A 20,297-nucleotide genomic window follows, 5' to 3' on the forward strand; every position below is an offset into this window, starting at 1 on the left:
ATACGTTATGATTAACAATTTCTTTTTCTCTGGTTGATTATGAACACTTATGCCGGAGGTTTATCACACTCGTACAACTCATAAAAATGTTGGATTATTTTTGTTTGTTCCATTATACCTGCGCGAGTGGAGCCGGCTCTGAGCTGGGTACGTCCAAGATACTAGCTCTGAGTTGCACTGAACAGGTTGCATGCGTGTATGAATTAAACAAAAAAAAAAAAAAAAGTTGCACTGAACTTATAAAATTGAAAATTCTGAAGTTTTCTAAACACTTCATCCGAGAATGTTTGTTTTCTGCAAAAAAATCAATCGGCCGAGACTTCATGTAGTATATGTATAGTTAAAACCCGAGAGTTAGTGCTTCCTATGTAAGCAATCCATGTAAATATATTGTACCCATGATTTATTTGGGAAAGATTGTTTAAGTGTTTGAGGGACTTGTTCCTTTCCATCCACTAGAAATCGCTCAGCGAATTTGTACTTTTATAGAAATAGGAATGACGAAAGTAAGGCAAGTATCCATGCTAATTGTCGGTTAGCTGGTCTATACATACATACATGTATATGTAGGTATATAAAATTCCAGCGTCAACTCTGGCCTTACTATGAGCAACGTACAACACAAATATACAGCACACACCCACACCAATCATCCCTCAGAGTTTATATACCGACCCTGTCGACCGTTGTCTGTGCAATGCCCCACATCCACACGTACCCAGCCCATCCGTCACCAGTAGCCATTCGATAGATTAAATGGGAGAAATTTTATCCCAACTTCACTCCAGGAGGAAACGCAACCCTGTTCTTCTTCCGTACCTGATTGGCAGATTCAGCCCCTCCCGCATGATTGTATTTGAGAATTCCGTCGGGGCGTCGCTGAGCTGTCGGGACAGGCGTTCCTTGGGCGACGGTGTTTCTTGAATTATTCAAGAGGCCAAGGATTTTATGGTTCATATACGCGGCTTCCATAATACCCGCAAATCTGGAGATCAGATTCCGCCGCTTCTCTTGAATTCTTGTAGGGGAAAGATCAAAAAATTCTTTTCTGATGACAAGATCTTTATCAAATCTATCCAAGGAAGAGGACAAAAAAGCAGCCAGGTACCTTGAGCTGATGGTGGCACTGAATAGGAGAAGGCCGATTTGTGGTGTGGCAGGGGTGACTAAGTGAACCTGCAATATCCCCGTTAGTATTCTATCGGAAATATTGGCTAATTTTCATAACACTGATCCAAAACGAGTGTAGCATACTTTATACTCTTGGTGGGTGTCCAAAGAAAGACCATGTGCACGCGCAGCCTTAATCACCTGACCCTCTTGTACTTGGGCTAGAGCGATGAGACAGGCGAGATTATAACCATCGATGGCCCCCCACTTCCTTGGATCCTTCCGATCATTTATTTCTTTGATATTCCAGGAAATATCCCTAAACATTCCACGCAGTTCTGTGTTGTAAAGCAAACTGTTGTAAATAAGGAAAGGCATTCTCTCGGTGGAAATTAAGATTTGCGGGTTTAGGGCTAGTGATTTCCCTCCAATGAGGAGGTTGATAAAAGTGACATTTCCTTCACGGGTGCTTCTCCTATAGGATTCAACTGTTTAAGTATGCTGGTATTATCAGAGGTAGGTAGGATACGTTGACTTACTTGGTGTACCAAATGAAGATTTTCTGTTTCAATTGGAACTCAATGGTCTTGATGAGGTTCTTGAAGGCTTTATCCAGATGATTCTCCATTTCATCCCTATTATTTTCCTTGGCCCAATACCATAGAGAATCGATATCCTTCTGAAGTACCAGATCATCAAGCAGAGACTCCGATGTATCCGCCATAGGTTCACCACGTACTGAGCTAACATAGTTGGAGTAATCTACCACCTCTGCCCGGTACCCTTGGATTTGACGGGTGTTCCAGTTTAGGGGGTGAATTACTCTTCCATGATTCACCCTGCACGGCCCAGTTGATAACGAGTTCGTGTCGAGGTCAGAAATTAATGTGCTAGATAAGGAGAGAGAATTAGACATTGTGGGAAAGATGTTGTGGTGAGGTTGAGTTGAGAGTACGGCGTAAAAGGATATGAAAAAGAAAGAGAAGGGCACCAAGAGGAAGAAGGGCACCAAGAAGGAGAAGAGAACCAAGGGAGAGGGGAGAGAAAAAAAATCTTTGCTCCTGTATGTGCGTTCCTGGTTGGTTGACAGGTCCGGCTCTGAAGTTCAGTGTGCCCTCACCCCCGTACCTCACCCCCCATACATCGTATTGCACGGCTCTTCTAGATTAAGACTAGCTCGATAGTACATCGCGGCGACAGAAAAGATCTTTCTACGAGTTTTCCTTCTCCCTAATCTATTGGTGGAAAATGTTGGTTTTGGAAGGCTCGATTTTCCTCGTGGAAATATCCCGAGTGATATCCTGTGTACCGCAGATTACTGAAGCGGTAACAATTCGTTCTTACTCGGGAACGGCATCTACGGCTAATTAATAGATGGGGCTCTGCATGTGCCAAGAGTGCACGCTAGCCTATTTCACAGATTTGTACAATATATCAGAAAATATTAGTTGTCATGTCCATTGAATGGGGTTTACAAAACATGGTGGGGGCACCCAAACACCTCGGGCGTACGAATTGATTACGGAATCAAAAGTTTGACACATGCCGATCTCTACACAGTGGGCTCGTCACTGAGTATCACTCGACAGCTTACGAAGCAAGGTCCTCAAGGCACCAAAGCTCGGATTCTCGAGATAAAAACAGGTTTTTGGAATCACGATGCATGTAGTAAGTGCACGCGGCTGTTACCGGGCAGGAACTCGATATTCACACGAGATCGAACACATGTGCAAATCGACAACTAGTGAAAGGCATTCACGGCCGAGATTGATTCTGTGCATTAGAGAACTAGACACTCATTATGTACCTAGTATGTTGCAGAGATCAGTAGAATTATTCAACGAGGACGCTGAATATCGTAAAACTGCTAGCCAACAGCTTTCAGTCGCCATGTAATAGGTTGAGTAAGATTTTCAAACATTATCTCCCAATACCGACGCTCACGATCCATATCGAGGAGGGTGAGTTGACTGGTTCGCCTGATCAACTGAATGTTAGACCCGTATGCGCTTTGGTAGTTAAAGTATGTAACCATTGCAATATTCAACACCCCCGAACAAGAAGAAAAGATCGCAGGGATGTAGCCGCCCAAACAAAAAAAAGATAACGAGAAAAGAAATGACTAAAACACCGTACTTCACACAAACTAAAGATAGATAATGAAAACCCCACGGCTCCCCCCCCGTCTTTTTTTCCATTCCGGTTTTTTTCTTTTTTACTTGGCTAGATTTACCCAGTGCTGGCGGGCCTTGTATTTTTGCCCGCCCTAATCCACAAAAAAAAAAACGTAAACAGACCAGCAAGTAGGATGACCTATAATTTGTTGAAAATTCTTTATTTCCACTTGCATTTGAACAAAACCAAACAGCAATATACCATACCATGCAACCGGAAAACGAGCAGGGCGAGATTATAGGACGTCGTCCTCGAGGTATTTGTACGCGAACTTGAAGTCCGTCTTGCGACGGTTCATCCTTCAATGCACCAAAACGTAAAATCAGCCAACCGTCTGGAGGGAACGCAGCAGTAGCAAAGCAACTACGCAGTGAAAGCAGTAATAACAATGACATAGAAAGAAGAAAAAGAACCCACCATGTACTCTCGTAATCAAAGAATCTATATGTTCCCTGCTCATACTCCTCCGTGATGGTCTTTGGCTCTTCATGCCGCTGGAACCATGTCTGGTATTGTTTGTGGAATCTCCAGCTCTGTTTCTTGAGCTCCTTGGCTGCCAAATACTGTTGATATGTCCCTTGCTTGTAGTAAAATACGTAAAAAAGTGTATCTACATCTACACGCTTGTATAGCAACGGGTCGTCAAATATCGGTAAGGGTTCTTGTGGGTAGTGACGTGCTGTATCATACTTGGTTGTAGGCTTGTAATGACGGGGTTTCTCTGCGTCGATAGTGTCTGGTGCGTTAAGAAGAGAGTACTCAAGGTAACGGTGGACCTGCCCCGGCTGAGGAACAAGCCTTTTCTTTGTATTCTCGAACGAGGACATGAGGTCTTGTAAACCGGGTGGTAAGTGATAAATTGATTCTTCTACTGGTGGTGATGTAAAGTCAACTTGCGCGGCCGAGCTTGACGATGAAGCACCGTTGGTATGTGGTTCTATAGGGGGCTCGGAAGATGGGTCTTCGCTATTTAAGTCTGCCTCGCTGCCAGCGTCGCTATGGTCGCTTGTAGCAATACTACTAGGCGCTGCCTCTTCAGGTGATGGTTCTGGCGGTTGGTTTGAGGGTTCTCGAGAAACGGAGATTGCACTTGCGGGTTTTGGAGAAGGCGAAACAATGGCAGAGCTGTCCAGTGATGGCGTATGAGGAATAGATATAGGAGGTGCAGGGCTCGTTGCCGATGGCGTGGAGGCTGGTCCAGACCGATGTGAGGATTGTTTGGAAGCGGTTGGCGGTGGTAAAGGAGCCATTCCACTTGGACCTGTAGGTGCGTTAAGAGGACTTGGTAGGGGAGCCATTCCGGGTGGGGGCGGAAGTGGCGCGATCCCGACATTTCTATCTGCTGCCGCCGCCGCGGTTGCCACGGATGCATATTTCAGTACTTCGCCCGCTGGTCTGGCCGGTAAAGGAGCAGGCTTCATAGAGGAACCATTCGAAGGGGGGAACCCGTTATTACTGATAATTGTATTTGTAGTAATAGGGACTTGATGTAATGTTGCTAGAGCGGGCATAGGAGATTTTAGTTGAGTACTTGGTCTGCGACCTCCAACTACAGAATCTTTCGTCGAACCTGGCTTTTCAGATAAATCGTCTTGTATGCTTTGTGTGTCCTGGCTAGACATCCTATCCACATCCGCACCAATTCCAAAGAGATCCTCTGCGTTTTCCTCGTCAAGGTCCAGCTCGTCGTAGACATTCTCATATTCCTCGAAATCAACGTCTTGATTTGAATCAACGTAAAATTTGATGTCGTCCTTCACTCTCTCTACCTGTTCCGCATCTAATTGTCCATTTTCAAGTAGCCTCATGATCAGCTCTAATTTGCCTTGGTGCCATTTATGGCGCTCCACTTGTTTTTCAACTTCAGCTACCCTGTCCGCTTTTGACGCATCAGACTTCTTTCCTTTCTTCAAGGTAACGGTAAGGGATTCGGCTTCTGCCTCGCAGGCCTCGATTTGACGGTCAAGTTCGGTGGTGCAGTCGGACAGAAAGTTTACTAGATCGGCCTTTTTCTGGGCCATTGGGTCTAAGCGAGTAGATGCCATCAGGCCTTCTTTCGAGTAGGCTTTTGTCTTCATTTCTTTTTCGACAGCTTTGAACTTTTCCATTTGCTGCAGTATATGCACATGGCCCCGGTGGGGGAGGAGAAGACATCAGCCTGGAACCAACAAACAACATGACATTCAAGAAAGAGTAGCGAAAGGGGGTATATGAATGGGATCCTTGAAGAGAGAAAAGGAAAAAGAGAAGCAACGTCGTCCCGACTGATGTAAAATAGAAACCAAGAAGCAAGCCATGAAGTGCTTTCCTGTGATAGAAGCAACAGGAGTGTAAAGAAATAGTAGCAAACTGAAAAATCTGAAGACTGACATGGAGAGAACAAAGGACACATTTTCAATCCCTCTTCTCCGCCACTTGCTTCTTCGTCTCCATCGCTGCCCAAAGAACTCGATAATATGGGGCTGGACATAGGGGGCTCGATTATCCTTACCATCTCGATCTTTTTCCTCTCGTCCATCAGCGGCTTCTTGTCCTTTATTTCGGAGCTCGCCGCCCATGTCTTGATCTGATCCCGTTGCCTCTGCAGCTTCTTGATTTCGCGTTTTAGCGAGTCTTCCAGCTTCTCCTTCTGGGAGGCATTTGTGCATTGGTTAAGCTTTTCGTAGATAGATTCGAATTGGGTTATTCCCTCAGCTACGCGTTTGAAGGTCCGCTCGACCTCTTGTTGGAGTTTGCGGGCCGACATACTGGAGGAGGGGTCGACAATACAGAGAGATGGATGATGTGGTTGGTGATGGTGGTTTGCGCCGGAAGAGGGCAGTATGTAGTGAATAAGTGATGTCGTCAGAGGATTCTGGAATAACCGTTCTGGGAGAAGGAAGCACTTTGGGAGGGGAAGTTTGTAGGTTTGATTGGGGGGTCCTCGTGGATGGAGTGAAGTGTCGATACCTCTTAGTGTAGCAATGGAGGGATGAATGCGAGGGCTGATCTCTCTCGGCAGTGACAGGGTTGTTGTTTGGTGCAACTTCTTTGAATGAGGCTGCAAGATTCGACAGCTTCCTTCCTGTATTCTGTGAGATTTCCCGTCTATGCCGATGAGATACTGGTGATATTCTTTACTTCGTTATAATTTTTACCATTCAAGCATTCTGGAGTTACATTTATTCATCAGGCGCATCTTATGAGGTACATGTACTTCTAGTACATACAGGTATGCAAATAGATCGACATTCCAATTGCTACCCCCAACCCTTAGTGAGACTTCCCCAACCGCCCCCTAACTTCCCTGCAAGTTGGCGAGCATGTCACCTGCTCAATGCTTTGCCTCAGTCTTAGCGGATGATATTGCCTAGAACTGGCATCTCATACCTACACTCGCAGACAGAGCCTCAAGGCCCTCGCATATTGAGACGCAGATATTAGGCAGAGCCCCGCTTCACCCCACCCATACTAACAAAAGACATTATTATCATCACTATCACTACTTAGTAAATAATCGAAGTCGTTTTTTGCACTCACCATGAAAGGTCTCACCCTATATTATCGTAGGCAACCTCTACCAGTTAAGGGTTAACATTCGTGTTTTAGCTATAATACAACGCGTTCTCTCAGCATCCGTCACAGTCGACAATCAAATTGTCTCCTCAATCGGCAAAGGCATCCTCGTATTCGCTGCTGGTAGGAAACCTTTTTTTCTTTTTTTGAAATATACAAATCTAAATTATATCCTTTTTATTTTTCCCGATCTAGTTGCCCCAGACGATACTCCGAAGGATGTCGAATTACTCGCCAACAAAATACTCAAACTCAAAGTGTGGGATTCACCTTCAGATGGTGGGCGATGGAAGATGTCTGCCATGGATATGGATTACCAGGTACTTCTCGTATCACAGTTCACGCTTCTTGCCAAAACCAAGAAGGGGAGCAAGCCTGATTTCCATGGAGCATGTCCTCCTGCGCTAGCAGCAGACATCTATACCTCGCTGCTTGACAAAACACGAGCTTTATACGCTGGCGAGAAGGGATTAGCACAGGAGGATGCAATGACGAGAGTCCAAGATGGTGTCTTTGGAGCCATGATGCAGGTTGCATTGGTGAACGACGGCCCAGTCACTTTCGAGCTCTCGACACCAGAAAAATCTGAGACTGTAACGAGTAATAAAGGTGGAAAGAAAGAAAAGAGTGAAGGGGAAGGGAAAGGGGATACAGGCGGGAATGTCATCTCAAATAGCGACTAAGCTGCCCACCTGGTGCAAGATACCTAGTGATAGACAAAAAAATATAATGGCGAAGCCCGGATACTAGAATCCTCCGAATTATTAAAGACTGGAAAACAAAAAAAGCCGTAAGAGGGATTTCTCAAAGCCAATCAACAGCATACTTTTCTCATCATAACCTTGGGGTTCAATGCAGACCACACAAGTCTTAATATCTTAGTTATAGTTCCTTTTGTACACGTATCCGAAAAAAATGTCGGTTTGTGCTCTGGGGGAACGCTCTTTCTACCAACATGTGTACATCTTTATCGTAGAGTACTCTAGAGCACTTGCCCGCAGTATATCAAGCGTTGCAGGAGTGTGTGCAGGCTTTGGGAAGAAACCAAGTCCACGTATACCTACATGTATATATCAAGTAGAGTAGGGGTCCTCGTAGATACACAACATGTAGTTGTAACTAAAGCATGCAGTGCAGGTACTCTTGCAGAATCCGGAAAGTCATAATACTCGTAGATTCATGACGTTTCCGAACACGACCAATATTGCATGACATACAAAAAGGTGGATTTGGCGCTTTTTTGTATGGCATGCAATAGCAGTCGTGTTCGGAAACGTCATGAACCTACGAGTAGACATTAAGCATGCATCTTTGGTAGAGAAGGAATTGATGGGTTTGTTCCGCTTTCGGCGACGACGAGAGAGACGTGCGACGCTGCTCATACCCAGTCACTCGAACCCTTCAGGCCAAGAAATCATGCAACGGTTACGCCTGACGCATTCATGCATGTAGCTGTAACCTCATTTTATATAACTCGTTGAAAAAAGTGGGATGCCTAGGCGCCTTGTTTACCCTCTGCCCAATGCGGAGTTCTATTTCTAGGAGCATGAAAAGAAATCTCAGAACTGGTGCCTGTCAAGTCCAAGTAAAGCTAGAAGACGTGGGGGGCGTGGGAGAAGGTGGGGAAAGAAGCGATGCCATTGCGCAAGATCGCCGAGAGAGGCTCTGGAACCTTCCGCGCCCTAGGTGCTCAAAAAGGTTGACAGGCATTCTTTAACCTCGATCCCATCCCATCTTCCTATCCCCTCCCCACCCTTCATTCACAGATACGACAATCTTTATCCAAGAACCGCAAAGGAAAGAAGCTCAAAGTTCATTATGGCCGAAGAATCTGCCCCACCCCCAACCCGTAAGTTTTCTTTTTGTTTGCTACCAATAAGTTTCAAACTGCCGTGATAGCGGGGTGTTATTTTTTTTGCGGGGTACAAACAATGGGCCATGACAGCTGACGACCCTTTGATGCATACATAGAACGTGTCCGTTGTTTTCTCGATATTTCAGTTGGTGGCAAACGCCCTGAACGTGTTGCTTTCGAGTTGGTATGAATGAACATGCACTCTCGGTCATCCTCTTGTTGCTGTGCTGTAATCTAACGAAATGAAAATAGTACAATGATAGTAAGCTCCAAAACAGAGCTCGTAAACAGGGTTTTTATAGTAAGCTGACAGCTTGACCTAGTTGTCCCGAAGACTGCAGAGAATTTCCGTGCCCTCTGTACTGGTGAGAAGGGCATTGGAAAGACCGGGAAGCCACTTCACTACAAAGGTTTGTTTACCCTAGATTTGTGCTCTTAAACTGGAATTATTAGTGATTGATCAAGATTTTCTTCGCCAGGCTCAACTTTCCACCGTGTTATCAAGCGCTTCATGATCCAGGGTGGTGACTTTACTGCTGGAAATGGGTATGCTAGTAGTATCTTAATTTTAATGATCATGACAAGTCTGACATAGTATCTATAGTTCGGGTGGAGAGTCAATCTACGGCACGAAATTTGAGGATGAAAATTTCATAAAGAGACACGACAAGCCTTTCTTGTTGTCTATGGCTAACGCCGGTCCGGGTATGCGACTCACTTGATTTGTTTCTTTGGCGGAGATGGCTAATAGTGGAAAAAAGGAACCAACGGTAGTCAGTTCTTCATCACAACTGTCCCGACACCTCACCTGGATCAAAAGCACGTTGTATTTGGCGAGGTTCTCTCCGGGAAAAGCGTAATCCGCAAAATCGAGGAAATGAAGACCGACAACACCGACAAGCCCGGCAAACCTGTCGTAATTGAAGGTCGGTTGCCCCCCACTCACCATTCCGGTACTATCAACAGTATTAACCTTAGAGCGTAGACTGTGGAGAACTCAAAGGGCGTGATGCAGAAGTCGGTGCGATCCGCGGCGACGACGGCACCGGCGACAGATATGAGGACTTCCCCGATGACGAGAACCCAGAAATGGACGGTGCAACCATTCTCCGAATCGGAACCGAGCTCAAGGAGTTTGGCAACAAAGCGTTCAAGGCCGGCGACCTGGAGCTCGGCCTTGAGAAATACACAAAGGGTCTCCGCTACCTTGCCGAGTACCCAGTCGCCCTTGATAACGACCCACCAGAGCTCTTCAAGAACATTCAGGCCCTCAAGTTTGTGCTACTGTCCAACAGTGCATTGTTGCAAAACAAGCAAAAGCTTTATCGCGAGGCCGACGAATCTGCGTCGAGGGCGTTGGACATCCCGGACATCACTGGCACTGACAAAGCCAAAGCTTTGTTCCGAAGGGCCATGGCCAAGGCTGCCTTGAAGGATGATGATGGCGCTTTGGAGGACCTCAAGGAGGCGAACACCCATGCTCCTGGCGACGCGGCGATTTTGAAGGATCTCAACGCTGCGAAGGACAGGGTCCATGCCAAGAAGGAGAAGGAGAAACAGGCTTACAAGAAGTTCTTTAGTTAAACTCATTGCAAATATCAGATATCCTTCTATTTCCTTACGCACACGCTATGTAAATGCCTCTTAATCTTATTCTTTCCAAGTCGTATGGATTTCCCTCTTGATTTCTGCTGTAAAGACAGCAACCTGATATCTATAATACCCAGCTGGATATTTTTTTTTACGTATTGCTTATTTTTTGGTGATCAATTTTCAGTGAATACACTCGAAGGTGATCCGAAGCATGATGGAAATCGATCCCATCGAGATCCTATCAACTACAAGAAGGACAAGGCGGAGGATACTCTCGCGCATTGTATAGTCAAAACCACCGTGGGGCAAGCGATAATACTAAATGTTGGATTAATAGACCACTTGACTTTAACGTTCCCATCGCCGTAGTAATAGCCCTAGAGTACGTAGATACTACTATAAGGTCTAAGTTATGCAGCCACGCTTGACGCTTGATGATCGACAGACCACCACCCCCCCCCCCCCCAATATTATTAATACAGTTCTTTCTTCTACAGTCGCTGCGGATATGGGGAGTTTCTTTCCCCGCGAACTTTTGCAGGCATATGGAGAGGAATTGGTTATAAAACCGGGGTCGGCGACGGCCCTCATGCAAGGCTTATAATTTTGCGGAGCTCGGTACTGGCCATGGCCCATGGGAGCAAGGAATACCATCGGAAATATATGAATTCAAGAGAGGTTCTAAATGAAAGCCCGCCTCTGGTCAGATTGGCCTTCCGGGGCTGGTTGATTGGTTGATTGATTGGGGCCAATAAGTTGATCCTCCGGGAGAGCGATATTGGCAGCGATGGTTGAAGGCTAATACAATAGTTCAAAAGTAGAGTAACATCCCGTGCGATCAAGAAAGGTGGCTGAGATTGATCTGGCTGGTATCAGATGTTTGATTCCGAGAGCACTTATATGCTTTATACATGTAGTTATAATTATAATTATAATAAGGTCAGGTCTGTTCTTCGGTTGCATACCATAAACGAGAATCTTGGTCATGGTTTATCACTCGGAGGTATTTTTTCGAAAAAATTATATTTTTGGTAAAAACTTTCGGGGTGCAGTTAGTTGAGGGCGGCAATCACTTTTGTATAATAGGGGAGGGGGATGAGTGTTTTGTTTTTGTTTTTTATGCATTAATTGGGGGGGGCATCCTGAGATGGATTGTGGATTATGGATGAGTGGGTGGTTTTGGTCGGTTAGTTGCGGGGGGCGAGTGATAGTGTGTGTCTAGGGTATGTGTGTTTGTTTTCTCTACGTGCCAGGGGTGTGGTGGGTGTCATATGAAGAGAGCAACACTTTATATATATATATATGCCATAGTAGTAAGGCTTTATACCCGGGCACCAATCACGAAACCGAAGGGTCTTAGCATCTCTCGTAAAACATAGTTTTCCGCGGAGAATATCATTCTTTCACAACTTTGTTCATTGCAACATGATGCACCCTTAATTCGAACCTCACACACATCAAGAAAAAAAGACCCCAGGAAAAAAAAATACACTATTAATTACAACCCGGATTCAATCCTCCCAATCTTCATCCTCGCCCAGCGCCGTGCCAATAACATCCCACGACCTCAGCCTCGCCAGCTGGCTTTCAGCCACCTTATCCCCCTCCTCATATCCCTCTCCCTCTCCCCATCCCCCTTGCCGCCACCCGCATTACGACAAAAGAAAAGGAAGTCCCGGCACCCGCCGGTCTACTTCCCCCGAACCAGCCGCCGACGCTTTTCTTGGCCTTTGCGGCCTCCTCCTCGAGCTTGAGGTCGGCCTGGTCGACGGCGTTCATGATCTTGCTGCCGGCGCGGTCCTTGGTCTCTTCGAGCACCTTTTGGCCCTGCGCTATGCGGTTCTTGCCTGTGGTGGTGGTGTATTAGATTTACCTATATATAAGAGTTTGGGAGGGGTGCTTTCCTTCGCGGACGGTGGAGTCTACTTCGCTGCCGACGCGGGCGAAAGCCTCTTCGACGGAGGCCTTGGCCTCTTTGCCGCGGCCGGGGAGCTGGTCGCGGACTGTGGTTGAGGCGGAGGCGGCGTCGTCTGGCGGCCAGCGTTGTTAGTGTTAATTCACCATTGATAATAGGTACCCCGTGCGTTAACCCCCAATTGTATTAATTAAATGGAAGTATATATATATGTATACTCACGCTTCATCTCCTTCTTGGCAACATTGGGATCGCCGCCCGCGGTGTAGAGGTAGTAGCCGACTATGGCGGCCGCGCCGAGGCCGAGGTAGGCGGGGATGCGGTTCTTGGGGGCCCGGTCGACGCGCGTGGGATGTTTGGGGTGCTGCTGCTGCCGGTGGACATTTTGTATTTATATTATAGAGGGGGGCAATTGAATTGAATTTTTTTTTTTTTTTTGTTTGGTGTGGTGATGTGGGTGATGTGGGTGATGTGAGGATAATTAGCGAGATGGATTATCGACGGCGGTTGGGGAGAAGAGCTATTTATTTTATTTTGTCTGTATTTATGTATTTATGGATGGGATGGGATGGGATGGGGATGCAAACGGTGAGCGCGGCACTACGTCATCGCTCGTCAGTGTTGTGACACAAACAGCCAGGACGGGACAACGGTTACCGCACGCATGTGTTGACCGGCGAGGGGAGAAGGAGAGCAGGCAGAGTAGAGCAAGTAAAGCAGCCTTCTTCTCCATCGCTAAGAAGAGAGGGTCTGCCTGAGTGAGAGTGGGCACAGTGCGTGGGAATTATCAGTTCCTTGGTCGCAAACAGCACCGCTGCCCTGGCAGGAGCCACGATGAACCACATGCAGAAAGCCAAAGCCAGAACGGGGAACCTCGAATGCCATGTCCTCTGCCCATACCGGCGTTTCTGTTGGTTCCTTGTTGAATTCGTCAAGGAGGAGGAGCCCAACCCGATCGCTCCATGTGTGTGACGTCGCGATCTTGATATCGATTGTGGCTTGAGCCCAGCACTTTTCTTTTCCCTGTGCAGATCTGTGTGGGTGCTCACTCTCGCTCGCTCACCGTACATGGAGTACTTAACTCTCCGTGATGAAACACCAAGAATCTAATCTGTCCAGGTTCTTCTCTCTCGCACCCCCGGCCCCGGCCTCTCTTCTCTTAATTCTCGCACTTCACTTTCTCTTACACACATACACACATACAGTACATTCTATCTACATACATACACACCTGCTCTGCCTACTTCTCTGCCTGCCTGCCTGCCTGCCTGCCTGCCTGCCTGCCTGCTCGGTCTTTAATCTATCGTGCATCCATCCGTCCCATCGATCCCAGATCTCGCTCCATGTCATCCAGCCCAGCAGCCCCTTACCAACCACCACGCACCTAACCAGCCAATTTACCCAGCCCGCTCTCCACACATCACCCACCACACACCGCGTCTACACCCACCCAATAACCCACCCACCTACAACCCACCCACCTACAACCTACCCACCTACAACCTACCCACCTACAACCTACCCAGCAGCAGCAGCAGCAACAAAACCAACCAACCAACCAATGGCCACCGCGCCGTCCGCCAATGCCTCCCTCAGCACGACCCCCACCCCCAGCCGTATCACCCTCTTCGACAACACAAACACACTCCCCACGGCCCCCTCGCCCTCGCCCTCGCCCACTGCATCAGACGAGAACCTGCCCTCGGCCTCGTCGTCAAAGGCCCCCGGCGGCCGCCGCGAGACGCTGCGAAAGGCAATCGCTCACCGCAAGTATAAACGATGGAGCGTGGACCCGTTCCCCAGCGACGAGCACCTGTCTGTCGCGAGCGGCGAGTCGCCGGATCCGCGGGCTGCGGGGTGGTGGAGCGTGTGGGCGGGGATGAGGAGGTTGTTGTGGGCGCGGGGAGTGGGAGTGGGGGGGAGGAGGGAGAGAGGGGGAGGATGAGGAGTGATACGGGTGGGAATAGGCCGAGGGTGGATGGGGATGGGGAAGAAAGGAGGACGGGGAGGAGGAAGGATGGGAGGGAGGAGAAGGAGGTGGCCGAGATTGATATTCTTTATGAGAACCAGCGCGGGTAGGAGCCCCCTCCCATTCCCCCGATATATATCCAATTCCAATTCCCAGAAGGAAACCAGATCAGAGAAGGGGGGAATTGACTGACCTCTTGTGTTGCAGAATGTTTGTCTGCGGCATCCCCCTATTCTCCGCCAAGGGCCTCCTCAACTTCGACCCCGGCCCCTGGCAGAACAAGCACCACCACGACTCGGCCGTCTCCATCGTCAACGCACAAGTCCCGGACCCGTCATGGGCCTGGGCATGGAAGACCTGGTACGTCGACATGACCACCGACGTCGACGAAGAGGGGTGGACCTACTCCTTCTCCTTCAGCCCCGCCTTCTCATGGCACGGCACACACATCTGGTTCCACTCATTCGTGCGCCGCCGCCGCTGGCTGCGCAAGCGCATCAAGCTCCACACCCCCAACGGCAGCGAGTGCAGCAGCCGCAACACCAGCCGTGAGCGCGGCCACGGCCTCAATCCGGACTACTTCACGATCCACTCGCACAGCCGCCACCACGCCACAACAACCATCACCGGCAGCACCACCCTCACAAACGGCACAACCACAAAGAAAAAACGAAACGTCATGGCCGGCGAGGGCTGGGACTGGAAAGACGAGGACGGCGACGGCCGCGAAGACTCGGAGCAGGCGCAGCACGAGGGCATAAAGGACATACCGACGCTGATGAACGTGCTGCGCGCGTCGCGGCTCGACCGCGAGAAGGTCGATGCTGTGAGGAACTTTTTGGAGGAGGCGGGAGAGGAGGTGGAGTATTTGGCGGGACGTGTGCCGGATGTGATGCGGTTGATGATCTTTCAGGCGTCGCGCAGGCGGTTGCTGGCGCTGTTGGTGCGCGCGGGGGAGGAGGCGGAGAGGGGTGTGGAGGCGCCGGAGACGCCCGTGGAGGAGGGGGTGCCGGAGGCGCCGTTGCCGCCGGTGGTGGTGGGGGAGGGGGAGCCGACGACGCCGTTGTCGGAGATTTCGGCGTCGTCGCAGAATTTGTTGTTGCCGCCGTCGCCGGTGGAGGAGAGTGTGCCGCCGGTGGCGGTGCCGATTAAGGAGGAGGGGGTTCCGGATGAGCCGGTGAGGGGGACGAGGGAGAGGAGGGAGAGGAGGGTGAGGGCGTTGGCGGCGGCGGTGGCGGCGGCGGAGGAGGAGGTGAGGAGGTTGGAGTATTGGAGTGATGTTGTGGGGGTGAAGGGGTGGTTGGGGGGGAGGGGGAGAGAGATGGAGAGGAGGGGGAGGGGGAGGAGGAGGAGGAGGGGGAGGAGGGGAGGAGGAGGAGGAGGAGGAGGAGGAGCAGGGGGCGGGGACGTTTACGAACGGGGCGGGGGAGGGGGGAAGTATGTGGGGAGTGCGGCGAGGGTGGATAGGAAGGGGAAGGGGAGGGACACTAGTGTATAGTAATTATAAGCGTGTGGTTTTTTTATGGCTTGTATTTTTTTTGGCTGGGAGCGGTTTGGATTATTATTATTATTACTTTCGCTTTTCCTTTCTTTTCCTTTCTTTTCTTTTCTTTAATTTTCTTTTCTTTAATTTTCTTTTCTTTAATTTTTTTATGGGTCTTTCGTTTTACGTTTTGCTTTATGGTTCTTTCTTTTTGTCATGTGGGTATATCGTGAGTATAATGGGATACCCATTAACTAGCTACTTCATGCATGTGGTGTTTGGTTCTTTTTTTTTTTTTGCACTTTTTTTTTTTCGCATTTTCGCATTTCATTTCTTTTGGTACATGTTAAACATAGCATAGCTGTAGGCTAGGGCTGCAGTTGTATGATGCGCTAGGGGTTTGGAATATATGGCCATGGTCCTAGCTATGAAATGGAATACCTTTTGTTGAATTGAGTGTTTTGGACTTGGGTGTGCTTTGGTTTGGCGTATATCATTATAGAGATCTCGATCTCGTTTCTAACGACAAGCTAGCTGCAAGATCGAAAAGCTCATGCATAACCTACTCTAAACTTGCACGTGGGAAAAACGGGGATGGCTGGGTGGCCGATCTGGCAGTGGGTGCGCCGGAGAGTTTAGATCTTTTGGTTGCTTATTTGCGGCCCCGGCCGTGTCTTTAGCACTAGTTGGGTAGGGGGGGGGGGGGAAGTGTGTTTTGGTTTTGTCCAACGGCGGCCTGTATGCTGCGATGCTTCGGGATTCACTCTCGGCCACGATGTGAAGGGTATGTATCTAGATCTTCGGCTCCGACTTGCTAGAGTAGAGTAGAGTAGAGTGCCTGGAGATGAGCATGCGCATGCGCATGTAGGTACATGTATTGGGACACAATATGTACTCTAGGTATAACGCCATGTCAAAAATCCTGGGACAAGCCCCGTAGCAACTCGCGGTTGCGTTGTCCCATGGTTTTTGAACGAGAACTATACATCCCATAATGCCAATTAAGTGAACTTGTACTTTATATGGTACGGAAAACACTGAGTACTCTATATAATTCTAGGTCAATAGGCAGGTTGCATGATCGTCTAATTGTGCGCTTTAGTAGTACAGTCGACTCAGATCTCCCTAGGTATAAAGATACGGAAATATCGCGAGTTAGGTCGTACGTACCCTTATAGCTATATATATATATATATATATAGAGAGAGCAGTTATATTACCCGTATAGATGTTTTAGGGTTAGGTTTAAATTTGGTAGAGTAGAAAGTTCACTTTTAATTTTTGGGAATTTTCGGTTTTTAAATTTTTGATAGTGCACCTTGATTCAATCTTGTTAAAACATTTTTTGAGGGCCAGGCGAAGGGTTCCAATTTCGATCAACTCAAAGGCCGCTCTAGCTCTCTATAAGGGTAGATAACACACACCGAAAAATTAGAAAAAAAAGTACTAAGGAGCATTTCACCCTTAAAACTACACATACTAAAAAAAAAAAAAGTAGTCTGCGAACCGGGCTCCTGATAGGCCGAGTATTTTTTTATATATATAAAGGGTACCCTCATATGGGCCGCCAGTGTTTTTCATTTCTCCTTTGTATTTCGAGTATTCTATCGTCAGCGTTCCAACTTTTCCCTATGTTTACGTTTATCTGGGGCCGTGTTTTCTGTTCAACAGGTCAGGGAAAGGTGCTTTTATGCCATAGTCTATGACTGCATGCAGAGTTTTGTACCTAGAAGCAATAAAACTACATGATTTAAAAAAAAAAAAAGAAGAAAAAAAAAAAAAAAAAGGAGAGCCGACAGCTATATATTGTCACAAACTACGGCAACCATCGAATCCTGTACATTAATTCAATCCTACAATTGAACATTGAAATGGGGGTTTCAATGGGAGTTTTCAATGGGAGGTGGGTTGGAAAAGCGTTAATGGCGAATTCACAGCCGGGTGTAAGAGTATGGTGCCTATTCGATAGTTCCTTTTGGCGATGTCGGTGGTCGTGAGGATAGTTAGCTCTGGCTCTAGCTATCAACTGATAGTATAGATAAAAGCAAATCTGATATCTACCTAGGCTCGTCCCCAACCCGTCTACTTCCATGCTTCCAGAGGACGTAGAGTACTGTGGCAGCTTGCTGCAAGTAACGGGCTGGGTACGAGGCTAATATCTACCCCACGGCCCAGGAGCGACATGGCGTCCACACCCCGCTACTCTATTTTACGGGTCCACATACCGACCCGCTGGAGTACCTAGTACATACCCTAAATCGTGGGCTGGAACTGAACCCTTTCACTGGCTTGCAGTACTCTAGAGTAGGGATGTGCTTGTAGCTCTCGGGGACAAATTCGGCATTCGGAATCCACACCCCATCATTTACTTTCTTTTTCCTGGACGGGAGGATAGACTCCCCCCGCCCCCCTCGGCAATATTTACTATTGGGGTGATCCTCAAGAGTTTATCTTAAGCGAGCAGCCAGACGCGGGTAACACAAGTCTCTCGGATGTGCTTGCGAAAAGGGTGCGGGAAGCGAGCGGTGGGCTGGGGTGGGAAGGTGATCGGCGGTGTTGGTCCAGTTTGAAATTCTTATTTTAACACCATTGGGTGCGGTTGTTGGGGGCAGGGATATGTTACACTAGACTACTACTACTGGCGGTGAAGGCACAACACGGTTTGGAATTGTCGACTCTGCCCGAGAACGTGTCTGGGCACTATATACAATACATCCATAGGTACAGAAACATTATAATTAATATCATTACTGCTGCATCATTCATAACCAACGTCGATATTCATAAAGGAAATGCAAATCTAGTAGAGCTAAACAAAACTAGAGAGCAAAGAATAAGGCGGTTAGAGAACCAACAATAGCCAGCATGCTGCCGACTTGGTTCGTTGATGCGGAACCGGTGAACTTCACTGGTGGTGGTACAACTGTTGTGTTTTTTGCCCAGCAAGACGGGGGGGCAGACATGGGTTCAATGACCTAAATTCATATCAAGTCAGAAAAACGTTATGGCAAGAGGGGAGAGAGTAAGTATTTACCTTTTCAAGCGTATGAATCACACCGTTACTGACGATGTTGTCTGACTTGATAACGCGGACACAGTTCATGTAGAATTCATCATCCAAAATATTTACATAAAGGTTCTCGCCTGATGCAGACTCGATGACATCGCCATCCTTGAGGTCAGGAGTATAGAGAGCTTGGTTTTCAACTACGTGTCGTTGAACAGATGCGCAGTCCATGGTGGAGTTGGCTTCGAATGACCCATCCTGAGGCATAAAGAAGGTGACGTTCCCCATCTCATTGTATGTGTCTGCGAGATCGGTATCTTTAAGTGCACTTAGAAATTCGGAACCGTCGGTGCAATCGAGCGTCTCGATTATTGGTACAGGAATCTCAAAAAGTCTAAAACACAGTTTAGCATATTATAAAAGCCACAATTGAGCAGCAAAGTGAAAATATGCAAACTTACGTATCAACAACCTGGATGAGGCCCTGAGTGCACTGAATATCCCCAAACAGAATCTCCGATTTCGTCCCCAACCCTGTCGAAACCGTGATTCCTGCCGTTGTAACGGTGTCGTTTCCAAGCTGCAGCTGCCTTTTCCTTCTGGATGCATTGTTACTTATCACCACCGTGTTTTTGTTGTCGCCCGACTTTTGAGCAAGCCGCTTTTTCTCCCTCGCCGCGTTGAGGTCAACCTGGCCGTTCACGTACTGATATGAGGCCTTAGCAACATCGTCTACAGCTCGGCGGAAAATGTTGCCTGTAGCCGCGTAGTATGCGTTAAGGGCATCGTCAGAGGGCAAGTAGAAGGTCTTGTCCTCTAAATCAACGTATGCGGCATAGATGTCTGGTCTTTCTTCGAGGAGTTGACCAAAGAGGCCCAGCTTCGGGGTTTGTTTGCAGACGGCCTTGATATCAAGATATTTAGGCGCCTCAGCATCAGTACTGGTGACCGAGGAAGCACTGGCGAGGAGAAGAGTAAAGAGGGACAGTGACTTGAACATGTTCCTTGCAATTAATTATGACGGCCAAATATTAATTTGCGTAGAGAGGAGAGAAAGATATTGATGCTGGAGTACTACGCTGGACGCTAGCTATAGTAACTGGGATAAGGGAGGGGGGGGGGGGGGGCGTCTCGTGGAATTTATTAACGGGAACTCTGCCTTCATGTACTTCAGCCTCGAGATCACTAGGTACTCGGATTACCCCCTTGGCAATGATTCAAGTCATTCAATTGCGGGCGAGACTAGAATAAGCTATCACACTACGCATGGGTGTGTTTGTCTCATCCTGCTCATGCCGGTCAAAGTACATACTCGGGGCAGGCAATAAGGACCTGAAAATGCAAGCTGCAAACAGGTGCTCAATTTGGTGTAGCTTTTCGCCAGCCGCGAATCAGAGGTTGTTACCATCAAAAGTCATTTTCAGGTTCTTCTTACCTGCCCCGAGTACATGTACATACGCTACACCGGGGATATGCCAAAAGGATTTTTGAGGGGATAATTTTGCAAGTGACGTGTCGAAAAATTAGAGTAGGTACATACAATTAGTCCTATCGAATAACTAGATAGAGTACTCGCGGTAGGCATGAACATCGTTTTTCTGGTAACAACCACTTTGACCCCTGCTAGCGCATTTT

At 47.9% G+C, this 20,297-nt stretch overlaps 7 protein-coding genes across 7 annotated transcripts; 3 read left to right on the plus strand and 4 right to left on the minus strand.

The window, feature by feature from the left end:
- Positions 1–768: 768 nt before the first annotated feature.
- LAJ45_10495 (uncharacterized protein) lies at positions 769–2,026 on the minus strand (the record flags this gene model as incomplete). The annotated part of the gene is made up of 3 exons (XM_046120020.1): positions 769–1,176; positions 1,255–1,585; positions 1,650–2,026. 3 exons carry the CDS (start codon positions 2,024–2,026, stop codon positions 769–771), a joined length of 1,116 nt encoding a protein of 371 aa, XP_045966829.1.
- Positions 2,027–3,520: 1,494 nt separating this feature from the next.
- On the minus strand, positions 3,521–6,031 carry LAJ45_10496 (uncharacterized protein; the record flags this gene model as incomplete). The annotated part of the gene is made up of 4 exons (XM_046120021.1): positions 3,521–3,584; positions 3,703–4,783; positions 4,856–5,396; positions 5,777–6,031. 4 exons carry the CDS (start codon positions 6,029–6,031, stop codon positions 3,521–3,523), a joined length of 1,941 nt encoding a protein of 646 aa, XP_045966830.1.
- Positions 6,032–6,805: 774 nt separating this feature from the next.
- LAJ45_10497 (uncharacterized protein) lies at positions 6,806–7,523 on the plus strand (the record flags this gene model as incomplete). Its single annotated transcript, XM_046120022.1, has 3 exons — positions 6,806–6,812; positions 6,874–6,963; positions 7,036–7,523. 3 exons carry the CDS (start codon positions 6,806–6,808, stop codon positions 7,521–7,523), a joined length of 585 nt encoding a protein of 194 aa, XP_045966831.1.
- Positions 7,524–8,658: 1,135 nt separating this feature from the next.
- Positions 8,659–10,657, plus strand: LAJ45_10498 (uncharacterized protein; the record flags this gene model as incomplete). Its single annotated transcript, XM_046120023.1, has 11 exons — positions 8,659–8,689; positions 8,812–8,879; positions 8,948–8,957; positions 9,019–9,105; positions 9,175–9,241; positions 9,300–9,400; positions 9,457–9,621; positions 9,681–10,225; positions 10,298–10,328; positions 10,473–10,571; positions 10,626–10,657. 11 exons carry the CDS (start codon positions 8,659–8,661, stop codon positions 10,655–10,657), a joined length of 1,236 nt encoding a protein of 411 aa, XP_045966832.1.
- Positions 10,658–11,799: 1,142 nt separating this feature from the next.
- Positions 11,800–13,048, minus strand: LAJ45_10499 (uncharacterized protein; the record flags this gene model as incomplete). Its single annotated transcript, XM_046120024.1, has 6 exons — positions 11,800–11,868; positions 11,945–12,130; positions 12,203–12,318; positions 12,426–12,573; positions 12,791–12,803; positions 12,861–13,048. The coding sequence occupies 6 exons, from the start codon at positions 13,046–13,048 to the stop codon at positions 11,800–11,802; spliced, it is 720 nt and encodes a 239-aa protein (XP_045966833.1).
- A 716-nt stretch (positions 13,049–13,764) lies between these two features.
- On the plus strand, positions 13,765–15,670 carry LAJ45_10500 (uncharacterized protein; the record flags this gene model as incomplete). The annotated part of the gene is made up of 3 exons (XM_046120025.1): positions 13,765–14,090; positions 14,171–14,278; positions 14,380–15,670. 3 exons carry the CDS (start codon positions 13,765–13,767, stop codon positions 15,668–15,670), a joined length of 1,725 nt encoding a protein of 574 aa, XP_045966834.1.
- Positions 15,671–18,474: 2,804 nt separating this feature from the next.
- Positions 18,475–19,662, minus strand: LAJ45_10501 (uncharacterized protein; the record flags this gene model as incomplete). The annotated part of the gene is made up of 3 exons (XM_046120026.1): positions 18,475–18,630; positions 18,690–19,056; positions 19,124–19,662. The coding sequence occupies 3 exons, from the start codon at positions 19,660–19,662 to the stop codon at positions 18,475–18,477; spliced, it is 1,062 nt and encodes a 353-aa protein (XP_045966835.1).
- Between the last annotated feature and the right edge of the window lie 635 nt (positions 19,663–20,297).

The sequence above is a fragment of the Morchella importuna genome, assembly GCF_003444635.1.
Source record: "Morchella importuna strain M04M26 chromosome Unknown Morimp01GS046, whole genome shotgun sequence".
NCBI classification, from domain to species: Eukaryota; Fungi; Ascomycota; class Pezizomycetes; order Pezizales; family Morchellaceae; genus Morchella; species Morchella importuna.